Source organism: Siniperca chuatsi, linkage group LG9 (genome assembly GCF_020085105.1).
Source record: "Siniperca chuatsi isolate FFG_IHB_CAS linkage group LG9, ASM2008510v1, whole genome shotgun sequence".
In the NCBI taxonomy this organism is placed as follows: Eukaryota; Metazoa; Chordata; class Actinopteri; order Centrarchiformes; family Sinipercidae; genus Siniperca; species Siniperca chuatsi.
Window position 1 is genome coordinate 23,316,193 of NC_058050.1, and position 16,132 is coordinate 23,332,324.

Here is a 16,132-nt window from a genome sequence, read left to right on the forward strand (position 1 = left end):
TTGGACACATATCTTTAAATTAATATCTTTAAATACAGCCAGCAATATTAGCAGCGCATCAGTACAGAGTACATTTTGCTTTCATACAGCATGTTGTAGAACTTGTGCAGCAACTGTGTGTTCTGTGTGCAGAAAATAATTTAATTTAAAAGTTATGGGTTGATTTGATTTGAAGACATTCAGCGTTGCAGTTGCAGTGGCCGTCATGCGTATTATTTGCATTACTGAGACCTCTGCCGTGCCATTCACTGGAGTAAGAACTTGACTTAAATTATTTAATTTGTTTATTAGCTATGAATGTTTTGTGAAAATGCAAAGAAAAGTTTTCTAAATGTGCATTAACAGGTGCAAGAGCTGGAGGAGCCACTGACCAATGACAATCCAGTCGCGACACAGGAGGAGACGTCAGTGGAATCCTGGAAGGTATGTTCAGTTGATTGAATACATTAAGCCGGTTATGATGAGGGCATTCTAAAGTGGATGAACACCTTTGTATGTTAAACATGTTAATTTCTTCATTATAAGTTAGGCTACATAAAGATGCTCTGAAGTACAGATTAAGTATAAGAATAATGCTGTGTGACAGATAAATTCTTCTAAACCAGGAGGAAAGAAAAAGTTAACGACTGATTTGATATTTAGCAACAGACACTGGGACGTGTATTCAAAAATGATGAATTTCCCATTCCTGTTCTGTGGGAATTTCCCACTCCTATTCCCAGCATCACACAGGGAGAGATGCAAGCCCATTCCTGGAGGCAGCTACATGCTGTCAGTGGTGAGGCAAGAGTGGCCCAAGTGAGTATAAATACCAGCACATTTTACAAACTTAACCATCAGACAGGAGAAGAGCTGACAGGAATCACCAAAAAAGAAAGTACAGAAAGATCTGAAGAAATCTAGTTGAATTAACAACTTAAACCACTCAAACCCTCCTAAGATGAAGACATTCAGTGTTGCAGTTGCAGTGGCCGTCGTGCTCACCTTTATTTGCCTTCAGGAGAGCTCTGCTGTCCCAGTCACTGAAGTAAGAACCTGACTTAAACTCATTTCATTCACTTATTAACTATAAATGTTTGGTCAAAATGCTAAAATGTGGCTCCTACTGTGAATGTGCACACTTCGTTAACAGGTGCAAGAGCTGGAGGAGCCAATGAGCAATGACAATCCAGTTGCTGCACACGGAGAGATGTCAGTGGAATCCTGGAAGGTATGTTCAGTTAACTGAAGGAACTGAGGCAAATACACTGAGCTGACTGTGGTTGTGTTTTCTCAGAGTGAGTGACGATGCTGGAGATGAACACCTTGCTCATGTCTTTTGTCTTTCACACAGATGCCGTATAACAACAGACAGAAGCGCGGCTTTCAGTGTCGCTTTTGCTGCGGCTGCTGCACCCCCGGCGTCTGTGGAGTGTGCTGCAGATTCTGAGGACTCTTGTAGCAGCCACTGCTACCACTTTCTGTTGTATTTATGGTTGTAAAACTCTAAGGATGTTACTGGATTTGGTCATGCTGTAGTTCATGCGTGCTCAGTAATTTGACTGCATCATCCACACGTTATGCTGAATATCTGCAGATACAACAGTGTATTATCACAATAAACTTTAATGTTACCAATATAAAGTGAGTAATAGTATTGTTTTAATACTCGCTAATTAATAATATGGATTTAATATTCCTGTAGTGTTGTTGTCTGGTGCACAGGACGTGATTACTTTCATGTTTTCTGTAGTGTTGTTAAAATAAAACCTGCCTTAAACTTATATTGGTTGTCAGCTAAGCTTGATTATTATTTACAATGGGCTTTATTCTCAGCACAAATATACAACATGTGTTCAATTTTCAAACTTTATAGGCATTTTGGAAGTTTCAGTTAATCAAACAAATTTGGCTAACAAGCCCAATTGCTCCAGGCGGTTGCTAGGTAGTACATTATTGACTTGATAAAAAAAGCCCATCTTTGAATAGATATCAGTAGTAATTAGCACGTACTGCAATTAATAATAACAATTTTCTAAATCAATTCCACATTTCCACATATTAACTAAAAACAGATCCTCTGATTACTGATGTCACTAGCTGGCAAGCTAACCGCAGTGAGGTAGCTAGCTGGTATCAGGCTAAAGTTATTAAACGACAACAGACAACTATGCCAGCCTGAAACGACTCCATCTTGCTCTTGAGGCTGAATATGCTGATGATGACAGCTGAGTCTGTTTCTTTTCCAAAAACCTTGATGGCCATGACCATCGGCCGTCCTGGGATCTCTCTCTCCCCTGGCTGTCGGTGCCTCATTCCAGATGTTTTGGATCTGGATCTTTGTCCTCCTGGAGATTCAGCCTCTCCTCTGGTCTCTCTCTCTCTCCCTTGTGTACATGTTGTCCTTGTCTCTCTCTCCCTCTGTGTATGTCTGTTCCTTTCTCCTACCTGTGTGAATGGTGTGCTTGAGTTTTGCCTCTTGTTGTGTAGTCTGTCCTCTTCCAGGTCTCCATGGTGGAGAGGCGGCTGTGTGGCTCAGGTCCTATCTGTTTGGCAACACCTGATGTTTCTCAACCTCCTCCCAGTTCCATATTCTTCATATATTTTACAATCTGTCTATAATTTTGTCATCCTGATTATCTAGACTGTAATTTTACTATGTTGGTCTACTCTGTACTCACGACATCTATTGCATATCTGCCCATCCTGGGAGAGGGATACTCCATGCTTCCATTTTCTTCCTGTTAAAGGGATTTTTTAAGGGGAGTTTTTCCGTATTTGAATTGAGGGTCTAAGGACAGATGGTGTCATATCCTGTACAGATTGCAAAGCCCCTTGAAGTAAATTTATGATATTATATAAAATAAATAAACTGACTTGACTTGACTGAAAAAGCAGTAACAAACTTAGCGGGCTTGATGCCTAACATTAAGCTACCACACAGGTGTTCTGTCATACCTTTAACCTGAAAATTCTGGTCAAAATTCACTGTTTCTGTCACAGCTCAAATTGGATTTGATGACAAGTAAATGCCATGCATGATGAAATATAAAAAAAAGATTACAATGAGGAGGCCTGCTGAAATGCTTGTGGCTGACAAACAAAATATGTGCGCATCATGACTGGACATGGTGTGCTAATTAAAATAGTGTTTTAGACATTCCGCCTTTATTAAAAAAATTACAAATAAATTCCATCAGGTGTGGAGCCATACATGATAGTGTTTGTTGACACTGCTGTTGTGGTCACATGAGCAAGTATGATTAGGCCGGTGCCCGGGGGGGCCTCTGACCTCTAGGGGCCTCCAAAACCCAACTGTGGCCTCATCACCCTGTCTTTGTTTTTTGTTTTTTTTCAATCAAATCAAATAAATTCATTGAGTGTGTGTGTTGAAATACGAACCGATGAATGCAGAGTTACTTTATTTGCGAATAAGACAAACATTATGATTGGTTTGTGGGCTGTGTCTGTATCATGATGATGACGATGAGTCAGGAGGTGACCGTAGGAATTTGGATAGCTGTCCAGGCCGGGTGTGAAAGTGACAGAATAGACTACATTAAAGTTAGCTGACAACTAACAAACATGGATCGGAAAACGTACCTTTTTTCAAAAGTTGGCTCGCTAGCTAAGAGCCTGGCGAGGACGATGGTGACATTGTTAGCGAAGAGGAGGACAGTAATGTTAACCCAGCAGCCACTACTAGTTCAGCTGTCCCACCTCGACATGAACCAGACCAGCATCCAAGAGGACCTGAGCATCAGCATGACGCTGAGGCAGAGAACCACAGCCCTGCGACAGGGGTTCCATACTTTTAGCTAACTATTTCAACCATTCAGGCCAGGCACCAGGATGAAGTGACTGAGGGGGTTGTTAAGAATTGCGAAGGGGAAATTTTTTTCTTCAAATAAAATTAATTGATTTAACTATGCAATAGCCCCAGAATGGCTAAATGACAACATCATAAGGCTACAGTTTCAAAATCAAAGAATACATTCACTAATCAGAGCACTCATATAAGAACGTAGCACTAGCAGAGCGCTAAATATTGTTTTGAACTTATGAGCGATTCTCTGTCAGAATCAGCAGGGTGAGGTGTGTAGAAACAGCTGTTTGCTGTGTTACCTTGCAGCCGAGCTCTCTCTCTTTCGTTATTCACACATTATGGAGTATCCTACTTTAAGGTAGGCCTATATATTCTTGTCTATATTCTTGTAGTTGACATTGGTTGTTTTTGGAAAACATTAGGCTATTATATTGCGTCTCTATGCCAGAATGTGTGATATGGTGAAAACCCTTTATGATAGGAAATACAGGTTACATATATTATTATATCCGGTCTGGCCCTCCAAGATTTTGTGCCCAGGGGCCTCTGCATTCTTAATCCGTGTTTGCACATGAGCCAAGCATGGGTCAACAAGGTTTTCAGTAAATGAGAGAGTAAAGTTTTATTTGTTGCACAAGATACTGTATTTGTCAACATTGGGGTCATATTGATAAAAATAATAATGTACAGAGCCCACAGCTAATCATTAAATGCTTGTATGTTTCCTTTTTGTTATGTCATGTCCACCATTATTGATTCATCAGTTGATGTTTTCACAGACCAATTAAGGTGTTTAAGCAATGATGGAAAAGAAAAATCAAACTATATTTCCGTATTTGTTGTGCGCTTTTGTCGACAAGTTGACTTACTGTCATACCTGTGTCATTACATTTAAGTCACACTGTTTAATTGAAGTAATGCTATAAGCGAACAAAAGCAGCTGCCATTTTCATTTTGTATGTTAAACATGTTAATTTCTTCATTATAAGTTAGGCTACATAAAGATGCTCTGAAGTACAGATTAAGTATAAGAATAATGCTGTGTGACAGATAAATTCTTCTAAACCAGGAGGAAAGAAAAAGTTAACGACTGATTTGATATTTAGCAACAGACACTGGGACGTGTATTCAAAAATGATGAATTTCCCATTCCTGTTCTGTGGGAATTTCCCACTCCTATTCCCAGCATCACACAGGGAGAGATGCAAGCCCATTCCTGGAGGCAGCTACATGCTGTCAGTGGTGAGGCAAGAGTGGCCCAAGTGAGTATAAATACCAGCACATTTTACAAACTTAACCATCAGACAGGAGAAGAGCTGACAGGAATCACCAAAAGATCTGAAGAAATCTAGTTGAATTAACAACTTAAACCACTCAAACCCTCCTAAGATGAAGACATTCAGTGTTGCAGTTGCAGTGGCCGTCGTGCTCACCTTTATTTGCCTTCAGGAGAGCTCTGCTGTCCCAGTCACTGAAGTAAGAACCTGACTTAAACTCATTTCATTCACTTATTAACTATAAATGTTTGGTCAACATGCTAAAATGTGGCTCCTACTGTGAATGTGCACACTTCGTTAACAGGTGCAAGAGCTGGAGGAGCCAATGAGCAATGACAATCCAGTTGCTGCACACGGAGAGATGTCAGTGGAATCCTGGAAGGTATGTTCAGTTAACTGAAGGAACTGAGGCAAATACACTGAGCTGACTGTGGTTGTGTTTTCTCAGAGTGAGTGACGATGCTGGAGATGAACACCTTGCTCATGTCTTTTGTCTTTCACACAGATGCCGTATAACAACAGACAGAAGCGCGGCATTCAGTGTCGCTTTTGCTGTGGCTGCTGCACCCCCGGCGTCTGTGGAGTGTGCTGCAGATTCTGAGGGTTCCTGCTCCAACAAATGCTAATTGTGTTACTGTATTTGTCTTGAAGCAAATTTAACACTTTGAATTGTATTAAGCTAAGTAAAAGTTGAAGGATGTTTCTGGATTTGGTCGCGCTGTAGATAATGTGTGCTCAGTGATGTGACTGTATCATCCTCATATTTTGCTAAATATCTGCATATACTAAAGTGAATGATCAATAAATTTTGATGGTTCTATTATATAGTGTGTGAAAGTGTATGAATTAAACTTTTTTCATATTGCAATTTTCAAAACATTCTCTACATTTTCTACACTCCAGTACTCTCAATTACACACAATCTATAGACATTTCAGGAAATCATGAGCGTGCTATGTTTTTGGACACAGGAAGTGATTCTTTTAATGTTTCCTGCAAAATTAGTAGCATTAAACCTGCATAACATTAAATGGTATTTTTGCTTACAAAAAAGTGTTGCAGATGTGTTTAAAAACAGGAATATACACCATTCACAATAAAAATAAATTAAATTAAAACATCACTGACCTGCATGCAGGATCTTGTCTACTACTGAGGCCACACAAGGTGATGTCCTCAGTTTAATGGCAGAAAATTTGCAACCCAATTGGCAGAATAAAATGTAGCCATTTATGTTTCTGCAAACCACGGATACGTTGAATCTCTATGTTTCAAATGTTGAATCTCTACATTTCAAACGCTGTGGTTAAGGTCTGTTTATGTTTAGGCACAAAAACCACTTGGTTAGGCTTAGGATTATGATTTCTTGCCACAAAAGTCCCAATGCCTCACTAAAAAATACAAATGTCCAGTTCTGTCGGTTGAAGCTGGAAGCTAACAGTGGTTGAACATGAGTCTCTGCTGCTTTTGCAACTCCAACCAGCTGGCTACCGATCACGCCACCAAGCTCCACATATGGAAATCTGCCCCAGAGGATGTCATCTGAAATATGTTACTATCCATATGCTAATGTAGAAATGTTGATATGATATGTATTATACGTAAATGTAAAATTACAAATGGTGGGTTTGCGGCTAAAATGGCGGTTAATGTAGCCTTGAGCGTCTAACCTCAAGCAGAGAGAAGAGTGAGGTACAGAGTTCTGATAAACTCACTTCTTTCCAACTCCACACCCCCAGATTTTTTTCATTTTCAAGATTGTAGTCTTCAGCCCCAACCAGCACTGACTCAAGTGGCATGATGTCCTCCAGTGCACTCTCTGTGTATTCTCTTGCTGTATGTCACCTGTTTTTCTTGCTCCACTTGTTGTGTCTCTCTCATCTCTATTTTATCTTCTCCTGTTGCTGTCTGTTAACTCTCTGCCCACACGCTTGTCCTGGTAAAACAGCAATAGTAAACTCCAAGTATAAGAGTCTATTAAGATCTATCATTGTATACACAACTCACCTCTTTTCTGAAATATCTCTGCTATCTGTCCTAATCTGTCACTGTCTGGGTAATAACTATCTCACTTTGCATACACAGTTACACTCACAAAATATATTTTGCTTTCCTTTAACACAGATGGAATAAACTGGTGAGAAAATAACTATTGAAATGTAGTATTTACATTGTTATCATGTTTGCATATTGTGCATAATTTAGACTTAAGATGTTCAAGCATGGAAGCTCAAACTTCAAATTTAGCTAACTATAAGCAAGCTAACTAGCCTAATTGCTCCAGGTAACTAACTGAATTGATTTTATAAAGCCAATATTAATGAGCTAGCGTCAGTAATTAGCCGCTGTGCTAAATAAATTCCATTTTCCCACACATTTGCAAAAAACATCCTCTGAGATAGCAAAATCAGATTGAAACAACATTTAAATGTCGTCAGGCAGAAGTATTGAATCTACGTTAACGCCCGACATTGAAAGCAAATTGAAAGCGCTCGTTATGATTGATGTTGAATAAATGTCGGATTTCCAACCATAACTGACACCGAATCAATATTGATTCAGCCATCACCTTAAAGTCAGTCTGCAGCTACATTTCAGCTGATTATATATTGAAACAATGTTAGTGAATCAACACTATTATCTAAAAGGGTTCATGGAATAGAATTTTAGTATTATATTTTGATATACTGAAACAATGTTGCGTTAATTAACTACAAGAAACCAGACCAGGACAGCTATGGCTATCAGCATGCATTGCTGCTAAAAAAATATTGGCGGCGAGGTGACAACCAGCGCACACTCTTTCTACTTTCTCTCTTCTCTTTTTGAGATTTTATCTGTGAAACTTTCTGTTGCTTGGATGAACAGGGCAGGCCAGGTTATGCTTGAGGCTAGGAAGGAGGCACTCATGATATACATTTTTATTTCTATTCTTCTACTTATTATTATTATTATTTTACTTTGCAATATACTGTTATATAGAGGAATTTAGAGAGAGACCCACGGGGAAGGGGTAGGTCAGGGTCAAGGAGCAAAAAAGAAGAAGAAATCAGACCTTTCCATGACATTTTCTTCATTTATATATCCGTGCACCCTCATATTGTTCTCAACATGCAAATGAAGTTAAAGAAAAAGTTTGCTTTAAAAAAAGAAGAAAATTAGATAACTCATAAACATTTCCAAAAAAATCAATGACAGTAGGATCAATTTAAATTTACATAACAAAATTTATGAAACTATAATATCACTGCATGTCTTTTAAACAGTGAGTGAAATACTTATAGAACATTTTTTTGCATTTTAAAAAGCTTATAGGCCAGGACCGTTTAGTGAACTTATTCAAAACAAGAAATCAGAGAATATTGTTCAGTGTTTTGATGGTCAACACAAAGGTTATCATTCACATTACTTAATACGGCCACTATTCAGGCATTCAGGTGTCAACATATATTGCTAAAATTTTAGTATGAGTTATGTTCTTCTTGCTAACAAAACCAAATATAATTATCTTATCATTTATTTTAATGGGGCTAAAAGGGGCATTAAATCCATATCATCCATAGTTTATTGTGGTACAAACTCACATAACATGCAGTCTTTCTTTACTGTCTTCTTGAAGGGCCTCTTGTCTGCCTTGCATTCCCACCTGAAGATCACGGTAGACTGTTTGTAGTGGTGGACGTTTTCTGTGGATCACCTCGGAAGTCCAACCTTTACAGATGGAAGAGAGAGAGTGCTGGTTGGAGTAGCTAAGGAGGTGGACAGAAAGTAACATCTGTTCAATGTGTAATGCGCTTAGATTGCACTTGTTGTTGTACTGGACTGAATTTTAATGTACAGTACGTGCTTGTGGACAAAATAACAACTTACAGTGTAATACAATTCCATTCAAAAACAACCATTGCCTCAGAAATGACCGTACAGCTAATTTTGACACAGTAACTCTGACAGACTAGTGCTTTCCCCCAAGTATCTCCTGAGTGTAGCCAGTACTTGAAAAAAGGTGACTGAGTATGCAGCCCAGACTTTGCATTGCTGGCAAACAAGGACATTTCGCGCAGCTCTCCACAATACAATATTGTGAAACATTTATTTTGACCTAAAACTTATTTAACTTAAAAGGACAGTTCACCCCAAAATCAAAAATACATAATTTTCCTCTTACCTCTTTATCCATCTAGATTGTTTTGGCATGAGTTGACGAGTTTTGGAGATATTGGCCATAGAGATGTCACCCCCAATTTCTGCTAGCTCCCTCCCTCCTAAAATATTAAATTTTATATTAATTATAATATTTAGCCGGCCATGAGCAGCTGCTGTCAGACTCTCCGTGTCCACCATGGAAGTATAAAGAGAACTGGATACGGCGCCACCGCTCAGCCTTGTAACCAATTCTTTTCCAGTGGCCACTGACGGTGTTGCAATGAAAAATCCCTCTGCGGCCCAAAAAGCATTTTCCCCATAGGCCACCATCATAAGAGAGACGTCTGTAAAACTGTTGACATTCGTGGCTTTGTAAAACTTTGTAAAAGTTCCTGTGTGGTACCTGTGTTTTAGCTAAGCTAACGTTAGCGCTCAAAGAGGCTGGGAGGCTTTCCGGTGAGTGTGTGTGTCTGTGGGGGAGTGTCAGTACGTAGCCGTAGCCCTGCTGTTTATCATGGGATCATATCAGGGGAAAGAAGTCAGTCTGGTGGTGCTTCTACAGCCGTCAAAAGCACAAGTCCGAACCATTGTGCAAAAATTGAAAAATACTAAGTAGAGGGTTAGCAAAAACTAGTTTAAACTCTTGTGAATGATGCAACTCGATCTGCATTCTGGGCGTTAACATCTTCTTCTTCATTCTTTTATAAATGTCATGATGTAAATTTGTCCCAAACGATCGACTCTATGCCAGCACTGGCAGGGTGATTTTTTTTTTTTTTTTAAAAAGCAGATTTTCATGAATGTGAATATTAACAACAGCAGTGATGTGTTTCATCACAGTACAGTCATATAATTTAGTTTACAGCTCAAAAACATGTTTGCATTACCTCTTTAAACTGTGACTGCTGTAGAAATGTTGATTTAAAGTAGTTTTTCAACCTCAAACATATACCAACCTTTCTGACCATAACTCAAATGTGTTGAATGTTGAATTAACTTTTGCTATCTGGGTCACTCCAGTCATAACACAGTGTTGCAGCTATAATGAGTCTGATGACAAATAAATACCACGCATGAAGAACAAAAAATGACATACATAAAGATTAAGGGATTTTCTTAAAACAAAATTTTGTTCATCATGACTGGATATAATGAATATTAGTTTTAAAAGTTTATACTCCCCTGTCATATTAAAAAGTAGCATCTAAAAAAATGAGCAGTCAGCTGTATATTCCAACAGATGTGGAGCCATTCCTGGTACTGTTTGTTGACACAGATGTCATATGAAGTAAGGGATTTTGGTTATTGCCCAAGATATTTGGAAAGACTGTAGTTACTGAAAATTCAAATGGCCCCTGACTTTATCAGTATTAACTGCACACAGTGATTACTTCACTTTCAATAGGTTGTTTACACTACCAGACAATCTTAGGATGTTTAAGTGATGAGGGGAAAAAAAATTAAAATACAATAACCAATAATCAGCGGTATTTGTTAACATATTTAGATTATTATAATATCACTGTAATTACAATCATGTCAGAGTGTTTAAATTGTATAATATATGACATTCATCTGTTAACAATTGGTAACACATGCCAAGACATCAGGATTACTATTGCAATAATACTCAATAACCAAACAAAAGCTTTTACAAAATCAGCTTTCAGTATAGCTGCATCATTCCATCTTGCACCTTGATGAAGGAAGCTTCTTTCATGTTTCCTTGGAAATTTATATGGGACACACTTTTTAAAGGAATCTCTTATAATTCACATAAGTGCACATAAGCAAAGAATACATTTTGCTTTGATACTGTATATTTTTAAACGCATGCAGCAGCTTCTTCATGTATGGAACTGTGTTCTGTTTGTAGAAATAATGGTTGATGATTGATTTCATATTGTGACAGACACTGGGCCCTAACCTTAACCTTAACCTTAACCCTTGAATCCTATAATCAAAAATAGAGAACATCCCATTCCTCAGGAATTTCCTATAACCATTCCTTGCATCACCCAGGGAATGATGCAAGCCCATTCCTGGAGGTGAATAAGTGCTGCAAGTGATGAGGCAACAGCAGCCTAAGTGAGTATAAATACCAGCATATTTTACACACTCAACAATCAGACAAGAGAAAAACTCGAAAGCGCTGACAGGAATCACGAAAAGATCTGAAGAAATCTAGTTGATTTAACAACTTAAACCACTCAAACCCTCCTAAGATGAAGACATTCAGTGTTGCAGTTGCGGTGGCCGTCGTGCTCACCTTTATTTGCCTTCAGGAGAGCTCTGCTGTCCCAGTCACTGAAGTAAAAACCTGACTAAAACTCATTTCATTCACTTATTAACTATAAATGTTTGGTCAAAATGCTAAAATGTGGCTCCTACTGTGAATGTGCACACTTCGTTAACAGGTGCAAGAGCAGGAGGAGCCAATGAGCAATGACAATCCAGTTGCTGCACACGGAGAGATGTCAGTGGAATCCTGGAAGGTATGTTCAGTTAACTGAAGGAACTGAGGCAAATACACTGAGCTGACTGTGGTTTTCTCAGAGTGAGTGACGATGCTGGAGATGAACACCTTGCTCATGTCTTTTGTCTTTCACACAGATGCCGTATAACAACAGACAGAAGCGCGGCATTCAGTGTCGCTTTTGCTGCGGCTGCTGCACCCCCGGCGTCTGTGGAGTGTGCTGCAGATTCTGAGGGTTCCTGCTCCAACAAACACTAAATATTAATTTGTGATGCTTTTTGTCTTAAAGCAATTTTACCACTTGCTTTTATGGCTGTACACTTTTAAGGATTTGGGCAGGCTGTAGTTAATGTGTGCTCAGTGATGTGACTACATGCTAAGTATCTGCAAACACTACAGCGTATCATCACAATAAACTTTAATGTTACTAATATATTGTGTGTCATGGTGTTGTTTTATCAATGAATATGCACAATTGTCATATCACTGTTCTCAATACATTCTCTAGATTCATTATTTATTCCAACACTCTCATTTACATAATAGTGATTCAATCATAGCCAGTTCATGAATGCATTAACAGATGCCTGTTTCTTGAAAAATCTGGCACATGATGGATGAAGTGATTTTTCATTTTCTTGCAGTAGTGATATAAAACCTGCAGAACATTTATTGGTGATGAGATCAATTTGATTATATCGACAAAGGCCTCGAGGGCCTGCACAAATATACAGTATCAACACATCAGCAAAATGATGTGCTTAGAGCATATCTATAGATAAGTTAAAGAATATAGAGACAGAACAAAAAAGAACAGAATAAAAAGTATAACTGCAGTTTAGTGTGTGCATAGGTAACACTTCTTTTGTTGGCTCTCTTTATATCTCTTGTTGTTTTTTATCCATATACTCACACACCTGTCCTGGTAAAACAGGGATAGTAAACACCAACTGCAAATGCTCTTTTAGATGTTGTTTTAATAGACGCTTGAATCCTGTCTCACTTCCCACACACAGTGAAAATTCAAGAAAATAATTGTTGCTTTTAACATAGGTGGAACAAATTAAAACTTAGCTTTAAGTTAAACAATAGAGCATTGCATACAAAACTTCATCCCTTTTTTCATAGTGTTTCCAGTATTAATATTTTAAGTTATCTAACATTTCTTAAATGAGCTCAAAAACTGCATGTTTTCAGATAAGGATGAAGATAGTAAAATATGTGTTTACATTGTTGACACGGTTGCATTATTTGTACTTAGACTTTTGAGTTTGATGACATATAAATGCCACACACAATGCACAAAACATGATTTTTTATAAAGATGTGGGGATTTGCTAAAAACATCTGTTGCTGACATGTGATCATTATGACTGGAAATGATGTGCTACTTCAAAGGAGTTTAAAGACAAGATGAACATTTAAAGATCAGTTAACTATTATGTTATTATTATATTATTTTGGTCACATGAAGAAAGCATGTGTGTCAGCAGGGTTATCAATAAATGAGTGAAGTAAGGGATTTTAGTTATTGCACAATATGTTTGGAAAGACTGAATTTGCTGAATATTCACATGGCCCCTTTAATAACTGAAAGTTTTTTTTATGGTTTTGTTGACAGTTTGGTAAATTATATAATTGTCTTTACTATCATTCATGTAAAACATTTAAATGTATGTAATATGTTTCAGTGTGTTGTGTATGTGGTATTGACCTATTAACAATGGTTAAAATATGCCAGGACATCAGTAATATTACTGCAGTAATGTTATAAGAAAATAAAAGTGTTTACAAAATCTGCTGTCACTTTAATATTTTATCTTAAGAGAGTTCTTCATTGTACTGTATAGATTCTTGGAAGTATAGAATAAGTATAAGCATATGCTCTATGACAGAGATGTATTTCTAACCAACCAATAAGAAAGATTAAAAAATAAGTTAATTATTGATATGTGGAATAGACAAATGAAAGTAGAGAATTTCCAGCTACCAGTGCTGAGGAATTTCCCATTCTCATTCCCAGAGAGAGTGATGCAAGCCTGTTCCTGACAGCAGGTACTGTACTGTAAGTGCTGTCAGTGATGAGGCAACAGTTGTCCAAGTGAGTATAAATGCAAGCACATTTTGCACACTCAACCATCAGTCAGGAGAACTCAAAGGAGCTGACAAGAGTCATCAAAAGAGTCAAAGGATTCAACAACTTAAAATACTCAAACCCTCCTAAGATGAAGACATTCAGTGTTGCAGTTGCAGTGGCCGTCGTGCTCACCTTTATTTGCCTTCAGGAGAGCTCTGCTGTCCCAGTCACTGAAGTAAGAACCTGACTTAATCTCATTGAATTTGCTTATTAACTAAAAATGTTTTGTCTGCTAAAACGTGGTTCCTACTGTGAACGTGCACACTTCGTTAACAGGTGCAAGAGCTGGAGGAGCCAATGAGCAATGACAATCCAGTTGCTGCACATGGAGAGATGTCAGTGGAATCCTGGAAGGTATGTTCAGTTAACTGAATGAACTGAGGCAAATACACTGAGCTAGTTGTGTTTTCCCTGCAAAGTGCCCTGATGCTCTTCATAGAGCGAGAAAGAATAAACAGAATGAGTGATGATGCTGGAGCTGAACACCTTGCTCATGTCTTTTGTCTTTCACACAGATGCCGTATAACAACAGACAGAAGCGCGGCTTTCAGTGTCGCTTTTGCTGCGGCTGCTGCACCCCCGGCGTCTGTGGAGTGTGCTGCAGATTCTGAGGGTTCCTGCTCCAACAAATGCTAAATATCTGCATATACTAAAGTGAATGATCAATAAATTTGAATGGTTCTATAATATAGTATATGAATTGAACTTCTGTCATTTTGCAACTTTCAAAACATTCTCTTCATTTTCTACACTCCAATACACACTAGTGAAACAATCTATAGACAGTTCAGGAAATCATTTGTGTGCTATGTTTTCGCACACAGGAAGTGATTCATTTAATGTTTCCTGCAAAATTAGTGGCATTAAAACTGCATAACATTTGTAGTGGGAAACTGTCATTAAATTGTATTTTTTACTTATTAGAAAATGTTGCAGCTGGAATATACACCATTCACAATAAAAATGAATTAAATTAAAACACCTCTGACCTGCATACAGGATCTTTCCTGAAGTTTACATCTACAACAGACAATTACACTGTTGGGTTTTTAGTGTCAAGTACTAAATCATGTGTTTTGGGACATAAATTGATATTTATTCAAATGACTATACAGAGATTATTATGATGTTTTTCTCTGAAAAGATAACCTATGTTTAAGAGTTTATGTCACCTATAACCAGGAGAATATCAAGTTATGGCCGACAAGTTTGATGTGCACAGAAGCCGAAAGGTTAATGTGGTAATATTGCAGAAACCTGGAGATTTAATCCAGGTAAATGTAGTAAGTAATGGGGTGTTATCGTGCTGCACAAATTACAGGCCGCATTACATACATTTACAGCCTCTTCATAGACAGGGTCCAGAAAATAAATACAAAAGAATAAAACAGAATTGAAAAGGATCAAATACTGAAGCAGTTACAAGTAACTCTTTTTGTTGGCTCTATTAAAAGAATACTCTGTTACGTTTTACTAAACAGTTGACCTCAAGTGCAGGTCTCAGACAAGGGGTAGGTATATCACGAGATTTCTTTAAGAAAGGGGAAGTGGATGGAGACCAGGGGTTGGGATCCAGAGCTGGCAGCGAGGGCGTGAAGGTATGTGGTGGAGCTTAGCGAGACTGGGATGAAGATCCACAACAGGTAAGGAGGTAGGTGAGGTAATGTGGCGACAATGGCGTGGCTGAGTGACACGTGGCAGACAGACAGGCAGGAGCAAACATGGAGCAGGCAGATGAGTTGTGATCCTGGAGCACAGAAACACATGTTAGCGGATATGATATGACACAGAACAAAAACAGACTGAATGCTTTAGCAAAAGCAATGGTTGGCCAACTAGTAACTACCACAGTGGTTAAAACAACAATCTGGTGACGAGTGAATGCAGAGCCAGAGTAGACATACTGCCGTTGATGAGCTTGATGGGAGGCAGGTGAGCGGAGTGATTGGGTGAAGGATCTCAGGTGAGAGTCAGGAGCCAGTGGAGAGAGACAGGAGCAGATAGCGGCTGGTGGAGACTGGCTTTAACTGTGAGACGTGGAAGGTAGGATGTATCCTCACGTGGAAGGGAAGATTGAGTTTCACAGCAGATGGGTTCATTACAGACTCAAGGACCGATGTAGCGAGGAGATTTTTTGGATGCTGTCTTTATAGGAAGATCTCTGGAGGAGAGCCAGACAGACTGATCTGGAGCGTAGGAGGGAGCTGGGGTCCAAGCCAGTGGTTGCGGTCAGTGGAGTGGAGCAGGGCTGCCCGAGTGTCCTTCCAGACCTTATGGCACCGTCAAAGGTGGGT

The 16,132-nt window shown here is 38.7% G+C and overlaps 2 protein-coding genes across 4 annotated transcripts; both read left to right on the forward strand.

Moving 5' to 3' along the window:
* The first annotated feature begins 348 nt into the window (after positions 1-348).
* LOC122881038 (hepcidin-like) lies at positions 349-1,763 on the forward strand. The gene is made up of 5 exons (XM_044206687.1): positions 349-423; positions 723-798; positions 941-1,027; positions 1,133-1,210; positions 1,334-1,763. The coding sequence occupies exons 1-5, from the start codon at positions 374-376 to the stop codon at positions 1,427-1,429; spliced, it is 387 nt and encodes a 128-aa protein (XP_044062622.1). The 5' UTR covers positions 349-373; the 3' UTR covers positions 1,430-1,763.
* On the forward strand, positions 894-14,529 carry LOC122881039 (hepcidin-like). Of its 3 annotated transcripts, none has more exons than XM_044206690.1 (4): positions 894-940; positions 13,927-14,013; positions 14,115-14,192; positions 14,354-14,529. In XM_044206690.1, the coding sequence occupies exons 2-4, from the start codon at positions 13,927-13,929 to the stop codon at positions 14,447-14,449; spliced, it is 261 nt and encodes an 86-aa protein (XP_044062625.1). In that variant the 5' UTR covers positions 894-940; the 3' UTR covers positions 14,450-14,529. The 3 variants fall into 3 exon arrangements, with proteins under 3 accessions (XP_044062625.1, XP_044062624.1, XP_044062623.1); XM_044206689.1 differs by lacking the exon at positions 894-940 and adding an exon at positions 5,095-5,194; XM_044206688.1 differs by lacking the exon at positions 894-940 and having other exon boundaries at positions 13,818-14,013.
* Positions 14,530-16,132: the final 1,603 nt, after the last annotated feature.

Coding starts and splice junctions, on each gene's coding strand:
- LOC122881038 (XM_044206687.1), top strand. CDS start 374: ATGACAATCCAGTCGCGACACAGGAGGAGACGTCAGTGGAATCCTGGA. Junction 1,028..1,132: donor CTGCTGTCCCAGTCACTGAA/GTAAGAACCTGA, acceptor CTTCGTTAACAG/GTGCAAGAGCTGGAGGAGCC. Junction 1,211..1,333: donor TGTCAGTGGAATCCTGGAAG/GTATGTTCAGTT, acceptor TCTTTCACACAG/ATGCCGTATAACAACAGACA.
- LOC122881039 (XM_044206690.1), top strand. CDS start 13,927: ATGAAGACATTCAGTGTTGCAGTTGCAGTGGCCGTCGTGCTCACCTTT. Junction 14,014..14,114: donor CTGCTGTCCCAGTCACTGAA/GTAAGAACCTGA, acceptor CTTCGTTAACAG/GTGCAAGAGCTGGAGGAGCC. Junction 14,193..14,353: donor TGTCAGTGGAATCCTGGAAG/GTATGTTCAGTT, acceptor TCTTTCACACAG/ATGCCGTATAACAACAGACA.